Here is a 15,523-nt window from a genome sequence, read left to right as displayed (position 1 = left end):
TACCACAGCTGTCAGTAGTTCGTTGGCACGAGATGATACCTCCTTCAGAAGACGCGGCTCTATATCTATTTGACTCCCAGAAGGTCAAGAGGGGAGAACCAAAGGGAATCGTGAAGGTTTAGATAATTCCACGTCACGCAAGACATGCAGGGAGTCTGATTGTGTTTTGCTGCTTCGCCTTTCTTGCTGTAAATATCAATTGCATCTCGTGGTATTCAGGAGTTCAGGGCTGCGACATCAACTGGCTTTTGCAGCTATCACACTTTGACTCGACTGTAACTCTTCTGCCATGTTTGCGAAGTAGAAAGTCTGCTCAAAGCGAGTGCAATCGTAGAACACAAAGCTCATAGACCGCTGTGAGCTGCGGCTGGAAAAGAGATATGTGACTTCGCTTATTTCAAGCAAATATGACAGTGAAGCCAATGATGCGAATTCAAGCAATGTGCGAACTACGGGATGTAGATGCAATTCATAGGCTCACAACAGGTAGGAAAGAAGGACTCGTCAGCAATAGTTGCAGCTTAGTTTCAGCGGGTCGAGAAAATACATAAATATCTTAGAGAGACGTTCGATGGTTGAAGTAAAGTTGAAAGTCTGGAAAATCCGGCTGCGGGAGAAATTTGGCCGGACGCCCTCCACTTCGTGAAGATCTTCATCCAAGACTGTCACTCGTGTCAACATCTACCTGCCAGACATGGCAATACGAAAACTCTGGGTGCGGAGGGGAAATGCGTCCGCAACACAAGTGGCTGTCAGTCCAGACGACTTGGTCGACGATGTGCGAGATGCTGTCATTCGGAAGTACCTCAATTCTATCGGACGAACGTTCGATGCTCCTGATGTCTCGCTCAGGATTTGCCCGAGAGAGCAGACCAACAAAGCTGGAAACGAAAGGACTCTTGCGCCCGACGAACCCATTGTCCGGCTGATCGATGCATACTATCCCGGAGGACAGAAGGTCGAGGAAGCTCTCATAATTGACGTTCCGCAAAGACGAACCCCTAAGCCTTCGCCACGATCAGGACCTCACTTGCAGTCTTATTACATATCCGAAGAGATAAGACCGGGAGATGCTGGTGATTACTTCCCCCCTATGCCAGCTCTACAGTCTCCCCACGCCAATGCACATGGCACGCTTCCCACCTCGCATTCGGCCAACAACCATCTCCATTCCATGGCAGTCCTTACAACAGGCCAGTTACCTCCTCTTCCTTCACCCGGTGGCCGGTCCAATAGACATCGTCCCAAAGCTGGTCGACAAAATACATCACCACCTACGATTTTACACTCCGCACAAATCAGCAACAACCACTTGGGTAGGCATGAAGCTGGTGCACAATTGTCACCTGCTAACCATCCTCAACATGCAGACCACAACCAGCCGCTCAATGGCACAATACCCTCTCCTGCTCCACCACTTCCCACTCCTCCTGCACAAAACAGCGACTCACGTAACTCCACCACTCCTCCCGCCCGCGTCGCCTCTCCTCCGCCCATTCCGAGACAGAGAAGTGGCCGACGAAAAGGGCTAACCAACAGCATGGATCGAAACGGCGCCGCAAGACACCACAGCAACATGGGTCATGTTCCACCGACCGCACCAGCATCAGCTGGCCTCCTTGATACCTCAGTTCCTCCCATCAACGTCCTCATAGTTGAAGATAACGTCATCAATCTGAAACTTCTTGAAGCTTTTATGAAAAGACTAAAAGTTCGTTGGAAGACGGCCATGAATGGCAAAGAGGCTGTCGCCGTGTGGCGGACTGGTGGCTTCCATCTGGTGTTAATGGACATCCAATTGCCCGTCATGAATGGTCTTGAGGCTACAAAGGAGATAAGGAGATTAGAGGCCCTGAACAAGATAGGTGTCTTGAGTGGAAGCCCGCCGGACGGCCTGCGCGAATCATGCCTAAATGGTGACGGCGTTGATGGTGACCTCGCAGACGAGGAGATGAAGAGTGAAGACCGGCTCCAAGACCGAGAAGCAATGTTCAAATCCCCTGTCATCATCGTCGCCTTGACAGCTTCATCATTACAAAGTGATCGTCATGAAGCGCTAGCAGCAGGCTGCAACGACTTTTTGACCAAGGTATGTTTTCTGTCTCAACTCGAGGACACAATCGTTCCCTTTGTGTCTTACATTGACTCACCCATATACAGCCCGTCAATTTTGTCTGGATGGAACGCAAAGTCACCGAATGGGGCTGCATGCAAGCCCTGATCGACTTCGACGGCTGGCGTAAATGGAAAGGCTTGGCCGCCCAAGAAGAGGCAAACCAAACATCGAAGAAGGGTGAGAGCAAAGCAGACCAGAAAGCTGCGCTTAAAGCCATGTTTAGCCAACCACCGAAGACTAGAAAGGAGAGGGAGAAGGAGAAGGAAAAGGAGCTGAAGGAGAGAGAAAATGCGCAGGTTGGTGGACCGGTTGGTGGTGCGACTGCTGCTTCCACGGGAGGGAAGCCGAAGAGCCCGACGAATGTTAGGAGAGCGACTGGTAAGACCAACATCATAGAAGTGAATGGCAATGGATATGATGGGAAGAATGACTCCAGCACGAGTGGAATAGCTGTGATGCCGGAGAAGAAGTAACAGGAGCTGCTGCTGCCATTCTTCGCATTTTTTTCCAGGATTTCTAAGCTTGCTTTCCTGATGTTTGAGCGTTCCAGCGATTCGTTTTTGAGGCTTTTTGGGGCTCCTTGTAGAAGGATCTTCAACCATGATTGGAGGGGCTCCGTTATTGCCGGTGTGTCGTTCGCTAGATTACGTTGAGCGTCCTTGAGGGATGCGTGACTGATGGTCAGATCCGTGCTCAATATGGGGTTCAGGGCCTCTCCATGGATTCAACGGGTATTGAGCATATAGCTAAATCATAATCACGGCGATCTGCTGATGGATATCAAGATCTCTTGATCGGCCCTCTAGGGCCATCGTCCTCACCTGAGGGGCTGGTTCAAAGTGTATATCGACCTGTCATTTTTTGTGGATTTCAAGCTACTGTACACAGCAAGCACCTACGATAAGGCCTTGGACCCCGTAACCTTTGACGCCACTGTGCTGGCTGCTGCCTCCTCTCGACTAAGGATCCACATAAAAAATAGCTGGATCAAATAAGAATACACAAATAGAAATTGTGTTCTCCGGTTCCGCTGGGCTCGAGCAATTGTGTATGAAGCTCCAGCGCGGATTGCTGGGTCGTTGGAGGAATCCGGAAGGAGAACGTATTTCAGGGAGCGGAGCTGTGAAGACGCATTAGCTTGCTGCAAAGGAAGCTCGAATAATGGCACAGTGTTTTACCAAGAAGAAAGCATTGGCAAGGAAAGTATAGAGAAAGACAGTCCAGCCGATCCAGCCTGTAGTCCCGTTGCCTCCGCTCAAGATCTCTGAAACTGCTAAAGTAACAATAATTCCAACAAACTTGTAGCCAGAATATGCGACGAGGTCGAGGAGTTGCGAGTCATTGCTTATGTTCAGGATGTACATAGCCACTTTCAATACCACAATCTCGAATAATACCACCGCGAGTGCTGTGGAAGTAATCGAACCCAATAGCTCCGGTTTAAAGCTGCCTCGGAGTCCTGCTAGAATGGTAGAGAGGAGTATATATGTCACAAACGCCATGACGGGAATGTACATGTCGGGCGAGTTGAGGTCATCCCGGGGAGGCAGAAACAGAGATGTATATTGCGCTTGCCCAGCCTGTCCATTAGCCAATGTGGTGGTGGTATTGAGGCGCCCTTGCTGGCGTGACCAGGGCTTATGACGCCAGGGAAAGAGGACGAGAAGGAGTTTGGAGAGGACATAAGAGTTTGAGACATTGAAATAGTGCTTCAGGGCTGGTATAGACACATAGCGATCCAGCTGAAGGACGACCAATTAGCAGTTGAAGGAGCTCCTTTCGCAAGTTTAGATGGACAGCTCACATTTCGTTCCACATACTTCTGGCTTGCCTCGGCGACGCCCTTTCCGACCTGGAAGCCCATCTGGGCAGTTGGATCATTGATGAAGCCTCCAAAGCCTGGGCCGAAAGCTCCATTGGCGCCCTGGCCGGTCTGAGGCTGATAAGGATTGCCATAACTGTTGGTGTTATGCTGTTGCTGAGCCACTGGTGGAGGAGGCGATCTCATCATTGGTACGGTTGAGACATGTTGGGGGATTGGGTGGTGAAGTGGAGGGGATTGAGCAGGCGGAGGGGCAAACGATGAACGGTGCATGGCAGTGGGAGAAGGTTTATGCAATTTTCGTCACCACTAGAAGGTCGATGGCGTTAGAGCATGAAAGTGATCGGATGATATGGCAGCACAACAGCCTTCATTTTTCAAGGTTGACGAGTGGAGTTTCGGCCTGCCTAGGAAATAAAAATATCGCCAAGATTGAACAATCGGTGTCACGAGCAGTCCACAGTCAGTACTACGTACTAGTAGTAGCAGAGGAAGTGGTCGCCCACCTCACCCACTCTCACCCACTCACCCACTCTCACCCACTCACCCAACACGTACGAGTTTCGAGACCAGACAAAGGCCCAAAGGATCTTTGCCACACCAAACTCCAAGGTAAATCTGTAGATAAACCCACAAAAAAAGATAGCTCCCCACCCGGGTCGAACGAGTGACCTTAGGATCTGCAATCCCACGCTCTACCACTGAGCTAGAAGAGCAAGCAGGGATCAGTTGGGACTAATATATAATATATTATTTCACAAATTTAGCAGTCCCTTGTCCACGCGGAGTGCATGTCTGCCCACGTTATCACATAGCAATACATTCTCTATTTTCAAAAGTAAAACTACTTCAGCACATGTCTATCCTCGTGACTACTTCCTATTGTTGCTGTGCCTTAATCGCCACAATAGCTTTCATTCAGATTAGTATAACGTCCCAAAATGTTGGACGCTTTTGAAATACTGACGACTTCGGGCATTGTGCTTTGGTCGAGATCGAATATAGACCTCAGTTCTAACGTCGTCAACAGCCTTATCAATGATGTCTTCATTGAAGAGAAAGTGCGACCAGCCAGCTCACAAGGGGAAGAGACCTCTAGCCACCGCAACCCAACCTACAGACATGACAAGTACACATTGAAGTGGACACTGGTTAAGGATTTGGGGTTGATATTTGTGGTATGGTTGCTCTCAAGTCCAACTTTGGCCCTTGATCTTTAACGCTTGTAGGCTGTCTACCAATCACTCTTGCACCTGACCTGGGTTGATCGATTGCTTGATAACATCAGCACTATATTTGTCAATGTATATAAAGATGAGTTAATCAGGCCAAATGCCGCAGTCGCTAAATATGTTTTCGACGGCTACTACGACCAACAGTTGCGTGAGCTTGAATCCGGTACAGATGGAGCGATACTTGTTGAACCTCCAAGGAACTCGATAAACAAAAAAGAGCAATTACAGGAGGGGGACACAGGGGGACCACCACCGCCACCAGTGCCTGATCTGCTCAGGGTGCAGCCATCGGTTGCACCAACGAACGGGAACTCGGTCGAAAGCACACCTGTCCAATCTCCTGAGTCGTCGAGACCCACCACACCGATAGCAGGCCACTTATTGACTGGCAAAGGCGGACTTGGTGGACGTGGATCTCGAAGATCCCGCAAAATTGCCAGTATATCTTCGAATCCCTCTTCCGGTGATGAGACCCGGAAAGGCAAACAACAAAGGTCGACGGCGAAGAAGATGCGGAAATGGGATGCTGATGGCCTGGCTGATGAGGATGACGTGACCAACCTGGACTATTCATCTTCAAACGTTGGCGTCGATGCTAAGGAGAATATGAAATCGGTTCCAATCGAGGCCGTCGCACAGGGAAGCTGGGGAAGCAAGACAAGCAAGGGCCAATTTATCCTGAAAGACCTTGATGACGAAGTATCAAGCATTTTGTCCAACGCAGATGCGCAGAAAGAAAAGCATACATCTTCCAATGCCTTCGTCGGGGCAAGCTTTGGTGCTATCTCTGGTTACTTTCGTAATATCGTTGGCGGGAAAACCCTGGCGAAGCAAGATCTCGAGAAGCCCCTCAAGGTCATGGAAGACCATTTGGTTCAGAAAAACGTTGCACGCGAGGCCGCTCTACGGCTCTGCGAGGGCGTTGAACGGGAAATGGTTGGCAAGAAAACTGGCTCATTCGAGAGCATCGACAAAGCCTTGCGCCCAGCACTGGAGTCGTCATTGAGGAGGATTTTGACTCCAACATCGTCCTTGGACATGCTTCAAGAGATACAATCGGTAACAGCACCAACGGTGAAGACGATTTCGCCACGTCCCTACGTTATCAGCATCGTTGGCGTAAATGGTGTTGGCAAGTCGACAAATCTGGCAAAGATTTGCTATTTTCTCCTACAGAACAACTATCGCATTCTCGTTGCAGCTTGCGATACATTCCGATCAGGCGCTGTCGAGCAACTAGGCCACCACGTTCGCAATTTGAAGGAGCTCAGCGCACGAGAAAACGTGGGAGAGGTAGATCTCTATCAGAAAGGCTATGGCAAAGATGCTGCCAATGTAGCCAAGGACGCGGTAGCATATGCAGCCTCCCACAATTTCAATGTTGTACTCATCGATACAGCCGGTCGACGTCACAATGACACTCGATTGATGTCCTCCTTGGAGAAGTTTGCAAATTTTGCTAAGCCAGACAAGATCCTCATGGTTGGCGAAGCTTTGGTCGGTACAGACTCCGTCATGCAAGCGCGAAACTTCAACGCGGCGTTCGGCCCTGGGAGGAATCTTGATGGCTTTATCATTAGCAAGTGCGACACGGTTGGTGACATGATAGGCACACTTGTTAGTATGGTGCATGCAACTGGAATTCCTGTTGTCTTCTTAGGCGTCGGTCAACATTATGGCGACTTGAGGAACCTGAGTGTGCCGTGGGCTGTCAACCTTTTGATGTCCTGAATGGACACTCTACTATCTAGGAAAATTATGCACAATTCCGTCGTTTGAAAAGGCCTTCTCAGCTGTGGCGATCACCAAGGCCATAACTCCTACGTATGGGGAAATTTGTTACACATTCCTAGAATACTTCAATCACCATTCGGATCGAGTTTCATCTTCTGCTCAACATCTAGTTTGACGTTAGTATTAATCTTTACTTGTTCGGCAAGCACTCCTTTCGGGATTGGTCATATCCAGTCCATCAAACTCAAACAAATGGCTTCTAGGCACTTTCCCGAGTGTTCATTGCTGTATAATTACTGAGCATTAAGTTACTGGAAGTGGCAATATCCTGTGGAATGCTGGAAAGGCTTGTTGACCTTTGGCGGTATTGAGCGTATAAAACGTTATTTACTGCGAATACTCTCCTCTTTTTGTACTCTGTCTTTCTTTGAATCTAGATATCCTTGCGCTGCTTACCCTACACGCTCATTCTTGCACAGCGATGGCTTTCGCTATGAAGACATTCTCTATTGTTATGCTGCTAGCGGGCTCCGCTGCTGGTCATCCACTGACACGAAGGAGTGAAGGCTACATGGTGTTCAAATCCTCAATCATGCACCCACGCTTGAGCATCTTGAAGACGCCTTTTACCGTCAATGACTTGCCAATTTCACTCATCAGAAGTTCGTTGATGCCGGGTTCGCCGACCCCTGCGGGTAATGAGATGTACTCTTAATAACTGATAACGATACTATTGCCTTCGATCTTCATCGCTCACGTGCGTATTAACGGTATTATTCTCTGTGTAGCGTCGGGCGGGTGTTAGTATGCTCTGCTGTCAGGGATGAGACATGCAATCTTTATGTGCATAGCAGCCATTGTCTTCCCATGAATGAGAGCATATTATGTAACTAAAGACGGAGCAGACGGGTGCTTTAGGCAGGGGAGGGATTTGGGGCGGGCGAACCTACTTGGTGCCGCCGAAAAGTGCGTCCCTTCCTAATTTAGTTTAGCTCCACGCTAGATCTACCAACGTCAAATTCTAGCGAATCAACAGCTAATTTCAAACTCTCATATCTCAATAACAACTACTCGAAATTCGTTGCCCTTTAGCTATAGCAAGCAGCTATAGCTATGCCTCCTCATCATGGCGAAATTCCTTATGAAAAGCGCGTCGCTGTTGTTGCCCTGCGACTTTTTTAGCAGGCTTGAAATTCGGCGAAATTGCTGAGAAACTTGAGCTCGAAACGAATTCTATCAACAAGCTCTATAACCGTGCTCTAGAGCGTACAGAAAACGACTCTCGAGACTCATTTCTTGTTATTGCACAAAATTCAAGAGATGGGATAAGAGCAGGGAGGCCACTAAGGATACCACCAGGGTCAGAGGCATCTCAACTGTTAAGAGAGCTATTCCATGAGCATTTTGAACTTCCTATTGAGGTAGTAACAAACTATATTGCAGGACTCAAAATAGCACGCAGCACAGCCGAAAACGTCGCTCACAAGCATCGCGATCCTCTAAACAATCACGAATTAGTTCGAGTCGTACAGCCAAATAAGCCTGCGCTTACCCTTGACGTTCAAGATTTACGCTTTGAAAATATGCGGAATGGGCTACTAAGGAGCAAGAAAATGGGGCTATATTCATCTTTGTTGATGAAACTTATTACCATTTTGGAGGGCATTCAAGGAAGAAACCAAAGATTACAAAGCCAAAGGGTGCAGATTCGAATTTGTACGCACGTTTTGAGCCTGCGGAGCAGTTTCAGTTGATGGTATAGGGGGCAATTGGGCCATACGAAGATAAGATAAAGTTCCCCTTTTGGATATGGGAGCCGGAAACAGAGGAGGATAAACAACAAGCAGGTCAAGATATTAGTCAATACAATGCGTATCGCAAGCGAGAAGCGTTATCTCAACAAGCCAATGCTCATATCCCTGGTACTGTCGAAAATCGCGTTTTGCAAGAAGTCAATAACAACGTTGTTTCTCATAATCAACAACGACGTACAGAGGGCTATCAAGGCAATAAAGGATTCAAGAGAAGGCGTACAGCAGAACAAGTCTTCAAATATGTTAAATTCAAGAGAGATAATAAGAAGGGGGGCATTGATTGGTGGATCTATCGCAATGAGATCCTGATCCCTCTCTTGATACCTTATTATCAAGAGATTCAACGTTATTATGGTGACCGAGGCAATGTTTGGCTTGTTGAGGATAATGTTGGTATTCATAAGAAGGCGTGGGACTCTCTTGGAGATATAGGTGTTCTAAGAGCTCCTTGGATGACTAATTCTCCTGATTTGAATCAAATTGAGCCAATCTGGGGGTATCTTAAGGACTCATTATGGGATATGAGAGTAAACTCTTCTTCTGAGAGTATCAAGGAGCTAGCCAAGGGTAGAATTCGCTACGAAATGCACTCTGAGGGCATGCGACAGTGTGCTAAACACCATATTGATGTATAGCGATAAACTGGCCCAAGTTCGGAGGCACAAGGGCAACAACAACTTCAGAGGATAGCTGCAATTGATTGGCTGATGGATCCCTGCACTCTCCACCATTAGCTCTATAACTTATACCCGATTAGGAAAGATATACAGCTTCAATTTGGCGCTAGGACGCACTTTTCGGCGGCACCGAGTAGGGTCTTGTTTCAACGTCACGCAACTAGCGCAGCCTTATGGGCGGCTTCTTCCGGTGCTGTAATAATTAAGGTAAGGTGTGAGGGAGTCTTTTCGGGTCAAAGAAGCGTGGGCTGGGCTATCCCAACCCTCGAGCTGCCACAATCTCCATCTTGTGATCACCTCATAACCCCGACCCTACAACGAAAGCTTCCGACAGCACCCACTGAAGCTCTTTGACGCTCAATCTGGCGCTTGTTTCATGGAGACTCCGTCAGCATAGTCAACTGATCTCCATCCTAGATAGCGGACATGGGACGAACGCAGCAAGCCTGAAGACAAGGACTTGGTGATTAGCTGAGCGCAAGACAGGGCGTGTGACGGCAGATTCGATATGCGCGAATAGAGACAGCCGCACCCTCTCCGTTCTCCAACAGCAGCTTATGTTCCAGGTCCAGTGACGAAGAAAGAAGCTCCCCAGCGCCGAGCATGTCGAGCTATCCCAATGGCCAAAATTACTTTGGCCTTCCGAATGAAAAACCACAATCCCCCCGGCACCAATACTCAAGCCATGCACCACACCCAGAATATCAAGAGCACCTGGGGCGCACGTCGGGCTCCAATGCTGGAGCCGGTGGGGCGTCCCTTCATGAAGCGCATCTGCAGGACAATCAAGGATCTGCTGCACGAGGCGGAGGAGCGTACACAGCATACGGGCGCACATACAATCAAGGGCGGTACCCCCAAGCAAGTGACGAGGCATCATTACCAATGCGAACCTCTTCGATTGTCAATCCTCTAGCTCCCTACCAGAGCCAATACCAAGGAGTCTCCTCCGCCATAAACCCATCCCCTTATAATCCCTCACAATACCCTCAATCACAATCACAATCACATTATCCTCTCCAGGTGCATGGTAGTCCGCCAACATCTTACACTTCACCAACATATCAGGCGTACAACCCGGCTGCATACCAACCCCACACTACGCAACCTGGTCCGAGCTATTATCTAGATCAACCTGCAAGTCATGAAAGCCAGACACCAGGTTATATATCAGGCCAGCCGCCCGTTCCACCTCCTCCACCTCATCACAATGAACACCAGTATAACCCTTACACCACATCTCTCGACAACTACCGGGGAGGTCAATACCAGGAACCGACATATAACTCGAACCCTGCGTCACCCTTATCAGCGCAGACCGCGCCATATTCGCCTCCACCCCCGCCTCCACCTCCGCACGACCCCTATCTGACCGAATATGCACATTCTGAGCAACCTAGACCTTACGTGCATGGTGCCTCCTACGTCTCGGAGCGATACAATATCCCAGCAGGGCAACAGCCACAACCGGAGCACTCCGAATCGCAGACCCACCCCTCATACCAGGGACGAGCTTCATCGTTAGCAAGTCGAATCAGTCCTAACGCTGTTGCTCAGCCACCTTCCCCGCAGTCTTCATGGCCTTCGCCGAGCAATCAGCACCCACCACCTGTCCTGCCCCATCGAGCTGGAACCGTCGGTCGCCATCCTCAAGATAGACCTTTACCAGGACCTCCGGCACAGTCAACTTTGGGGCATGATTACTTTGGAGATCTAAATGGTATACGAGGTCCGTATACGCAGAGTCAAGACGGCTTGGGATACGATGACTTGATGCGGGAAGTGGACGATGCAATCCAGCAAGGAAGCAGCGGTACAAGGCCAACAGGGCGGAGTGCTCGGAACTTCCAGCCAAGCTCTCAGAATACAATCAATGAGCAAACGGAGCACGGGACTCCAACGTCGACATCTCCCCGACTTGCAGTGTCGCCTGACGAAAGACCAACGCATATCAACGGTGGGACCGCATCGATTGGTGGACAGCACACTAACTATGCTGGGTTCAGCGACGAAAGCGATGCAGAAGCTGCTGCTGGACTTGCTGCGATGCAAGCGGCAGAAGAACAGGAAGCCGCTGAAGAGGCGCGGCGTAGAAGCGGTAGCACATCACTTTTCAGCAGGCATGACTCACCTCGTGGATCAAGATCGCAGCTACTACCTCAGGATGTCAGCAGCGACAGTGACTACGCCAACGTGGACATGGGCTTGGTCGGAGGAGGTTATGGAGCGCCCATGTCATATGGTGATGAACCGCAATCTCACTATGCCGCCGCGGCCGCAATGCCGCAGGTAGACCCTTACCAACGATCAAATCCTCGCATGGATTCCCTTCGCAGCTCGGGACGGTCGAGTGATGGGCGAAGCTCTCAGACAAGTGGCTACGATTCCATACCCGCCCAAGATGCTATTCATCCATTCCCACCATTCAGGCACATGGACACGGCCCGAGTAGACACTGGTGGAACAGGAGGGCTTACAGAGCCCAGTCCCCATCCGCGCCGGCTGAGTTTCGAGGATGGTGACGAAGCGACTATGGTAGATTCAGAAACAGGCCAAACATCAGGAAGCCTAAGCCCTTCAAAGGATAGCATGCCAGACCTCTTCTTCTTTCCTGGAATGAGCCCACCACGGCCATTGCCGCCTGCTCCGTCCGCTTCCGACCCTGGAAGAATTCCTCATTTGATACCAGCGGGGACATTTCCCTCCATGCAGAGCTCACGCTACGATGCCAACGGACGGCCCTTTCCTACCGCCCCAAACAGCTACGTACAGTCTTACCTGAACCCTTCCCAAGTCCCTCGGTCTACCTCGCTTGCTAGCGCCCGCAGCGCACCCCGAATCGAGCAACCTATTCGTTCGAAAACGGACGCCGATCGTGCAAAGCTTCTTAAGCAACAGCTTGGAAGTAGGCCTGGCTCGGAGATATACGAGACCAGCGGGCCGGCCAGCAGCGTTGGGTTGGATTTGCCTGCGATACCTCGCAGGGGGTTTAACCCCGCAAAATTGACCAAGGAGCAGTACAAGAGATGTGAGGAACCATGGGCCTTGAGCTCGATTGTTGGGTGGATCCGAGACCTGGCTGAAGAAGAAACTGACCTGAAGGAGCAAGCACTTGTACAAGCAATCATAGCACTCTTTTTGTTTGCAGTCCCCACCATGAACATGACAGATGCCGAATCCCTGGGTGATCGGGTGGTGACGGAAATGCTGTCGGCTGGTGCCCTCGTCAAGGAAGAAGAATGGGTCAAATTCGGAGCCGGAACTGTGAGTGGCGTCCTGTTTCAGTTGACGAAGAAGGGGTGTTATTCCTGTAAACTCCACGAGCCAGAGATGAAAGGCAAATGCTACTCCTACCACTGCATGAGAACGTTGAGAAAAGTCGATTTAAGTCTTCCCATGGAGTCTGAGAAAACGTCTGACGACTGGGCGACATTCTACCAGTTGAGCAAAGAATATCTTTCTGCTCGGGACAAAAGGGAGATTGAGCGCCAAAACGTACTCCACGAGATTGTCACAACTGAAATGTCGTATATTGGAAGTTTGGATATCGTAAGGATCCTTTACCGGGATTCTTTGATACACTCGCAACCACCGGTCATCCAAGCAAGACGACTGACCAGCTTTTGTCGAGAGGTCTTTGGTCAGATCGACCAAGTGAAAAAGGTCAATGAGGATTACCTGCTCGCTCAACTCAAGTATCGTCAGAGGGATCAAGGGCCGTGGATCATTGGATTCAGCGACCTCTTCAGGGAGTGGATCCGGAAGGCCAAGTCAATCTACATTGAATATGCTGCTGGCTTCCCACACGCTGATTTCCTAGTAAGGAAAGAAGCTAGTCGGAACATTCTTTTCAAGCAATTTCTAGACCAGGCTCGAGAAGACAAGAGGTCGAATCGCCTTGCATGGGACACATATCTGAAATCACCAATCACGAGATTGCAACGTTATGGTCTGCTCTTGTCGACAGTGCTTAAGAGCACTACCAAGGACACGGAAGAAAAATTAAATCTTCAGTACGCCATAGACGAGATAAAGGCGGTTACATTCGAATGCGACATAAAGGTGCAGGAGATGGAGAAGAAAATGGAACTTTTAGAGCTGAAAGATAAGCTACGATTAAGACGAAATATGGAGAAGGAGGTCCTTCTCAATCTGGATCATCTTGGACGAGAGCTCATCCGTCGGGGAGATCTGCTGCGGGCTGGTGGGAAAGGCTTTCAGTGGGTCGACACTCACGCATTGCTTTTCGATCATTACCTTGTGCTTGCCAAAGCCGTAGTCGGAAGGGATTCCGCTGGAGGAGCAAAGTACGAACATTACGACGTTTCGAAAGTTCCCATCCCAATGGACTTGATCGTGCTGGAAAGCTCGAATGATGATCCTGTAACCAAAGGTTCTGTGAAGAGCATCGGCGGTATCAGTACAATAGCTGGAGCCCCGAGGGCAGCTACTGATCCGAGACTAGCAAGAACGACTTCGACTATGAGCGGTGGATCTGCGCCTGCTACCGTAGTCACTACTAGCGGCTCGTCTACAAAGGACAGCAACAGCATTCACAAGAGCATGGTCACCACAACCGTTCTCGAGTCAAACACCAAGGACGACAAGATCATGTATCCCTTCCGGATCAAGCACCTGGGCAAAACCGAGGTGTACACCTTGTATGCCCCGTCTCAAGCGAATCGTACAGAGTGGTGCGAAGCCATCGTCTCGGCTAAAACGCGTCATGCGGAAGCACTCTTGGAACAAAATGCGGAGCCGTTCCGACTTAGAGTTCTCGCAGATACTGCGTTCGGCTATGATTCGCTGGCTGGAATATATCGTCCAACTACTATTAGAGGCACGCCCCTTGACCGAGCTATTAAAGAGGTCGAGAAGAAGTACGAGGGCCACAGTCGGCCAGGACCTGTGTGCAGAGCAACAGTAAACTGCGCAACCGCCTTTAACCACCCACCTGGAAGGTTGATGTGTGCGATAGGAACGGATTACGGCGTGTATTTCTCTGAGTATGACAATCCTCGAGGCTGGTCAAGGGTAAGTTATGAACCTCGCTCACAGGGTGTTCCCGCTAAGTGAAATGCAGGCTATCCAAATGTCACGCGTAACACAAGTGGCTGTATTTGAAGAATTCAACCTCTTTCTTCTGATCTCAGACAAGTCTCTTATTGCATATCACCTCGACGCAGTGTGCCCACCATCAGGCACTGCACCTCCACCTAACGATGCATCTGCCAGGAAGGCACCTCAGAAACTTTCGGGAAGCAAAGACGTCGGCTTCTTTGCCACTGGGCGCATGAAGGACCGAGCACTCGTCTTTTACAAGAAACGAGACGGGATTTCTTCTACCTTCAAAGTTTTAGAGCCTATCCTGCAAAAGGCCACGAGTACTCGCTCTCGCTTCCTGCCGACTCCGGCGCGCCGAGGGCACACAGATTTCTTCCGTGAGTTTGACGAGTTCTACATTCCTGCCGAGTGCTATGGCATCAACCTCTTCCATTCAAGCTTAGCCGTGTCAACGGCTAGAGGCGTGGAAGTCTTGACTCTCGACAAAAAGCACCCCTGGAGTGTCCCCAATCTGCAAAGTGAACAACCCGAGGCGCAGCCTCATCTGAGCTCGATCGCGAGCCGTATCAAGGACCTAAAGCCACTAGGTATGTTTCGCTTGAGCGAGGCCGAGTTTCTTGTTGCGTTTGAAGAGTGCGCAGTCTACGTCAACAAGCATGGTGACGTTTCGCGCGGTGTGGTCATGGAGTTTGTGGGAAGGGCAACTTCAGCATGCCTGTACGGCCAGCATCTGATCCTTTTCGACAACGATTTTGTTGAGATTAGGAATGCCATGAACGGCAGAATGAAGCAGGTGATTGCGGGGAAAGACATCAAGATGCTCGACGACGGCGGAGGCAGCAACACCATCCGCTCTCCAGGTGGGGGACTTGGTGGAGGTGTGAATGGTCTTGGTCTGCAAGGCTATGGGGCCGGCCCTAGGACTGTCAAGATCAGCATGCAACACCCTGAACAGGAGCGGAGCATGGTCGTGGTGGAGCTGATCGAGAACGAGGGCACTAGGGAATAGGTTTGCAGATGGTCATCTTTTCATCTTCTCTATTTAACTTGGCGCGCACGGC

General features: G+C 49.9%; 4 protein-coding genes across 4 annotated transcripts; 3 read left to right on the top strand and 1 right to left on the bottom strand.

The window, feature by feature from the left end:
* Positions 1-694: 694 nt before the first annotated feature.
* Positions 695-2,589, top strand: EPUS_08272 (uncharacterized protein; the record flags this gene model as incomplete). The annotated part of the gene is made up of 2 exons (XM_007788484.1): positions 695-2,089; positions 2,161-2,589. 2 exons carry the CDS (start codon positions 695-697, stop codon positions 2,587-2,589), a joined length of 1,824 nt encoding a protein of 607 aa, XP_007786674.1.
* Positions 2,590-3,011: 422 nt separating this feature from the next.
* On the bottom strand, positions 3,012-4,211 carry EPUS_08271 (uncharacterized protein; the record flags this gene model as incomplete). Its single annotated transcript, XM_007788483.1, has 3 exons — positions 3,012-3,236; positions 3,295-3,858; positions 3,921-4,211. 3 exons carry the CDS (start codon positions 4,209-4,211, stop codon positions 3,012-3,014), a joined length of 1,080 nt encoding a protein of 359 aa, XP_007786673.1.
* Positions 4,212-4,879: 668 nt separating this feature from the next.
* Positions 4,880-6,904, top strand: EPUS_08270 (uncharacterized protein; the record flags this gene model as incomplete). Its single annotated transcript, XM_007788482.1, has 2 exons — positions 4,880-5,116; positions 5,168-6,904. 2 exons carry the CDS (start codon positions 4,880-4,882, stop codon positions 6,902-6,904), a joined length of 1,974 nt encoding a protein of 657 aa, XP_007786672.1.
* Positions 6,905-10,001: 3,097 nt separating this feature from the next.
* On the top strand, positions 10,002-15,471 carry EPUS_08269 (uncharacterized protein; the record flags this gene model as incomplete). Its single annotated transcript, XM_007788481.1, has 2 exons — positions 10,002-14,432; positions 14,482-15,471. The coding sequence occupies 2 exons, from the start codon at positions 10,002-10,004 to the stop codon at positions 15,469-15,471; spliced, it is 5,421 nt and encodes a 1,806-aa protein (XP_007786671.1).
* Between the last annotated feature and the right edge of the window lie 52 nt (positions 15,472-15,523).

This window comes from Endocarpon pusillum (genome assembly GCF_000464535.1).
Source record: "Endocarpon pusillum Z07020 unplaced genomic scaffold C720841, whole genome shotgun sequence".
Taxonomy (NCBI): domain Eukaryota; kingdom Fungi; phylum Ascomycota; class Eurotiomycetes; order Verrucariales; family Verrucariaceae; genus Endocarpon; species Endocarpon pusillum.
Note: the sequence above shows the minus strand (reverse complement) of the source record. Positions and strands in the feature narration are given on the sequence as shown.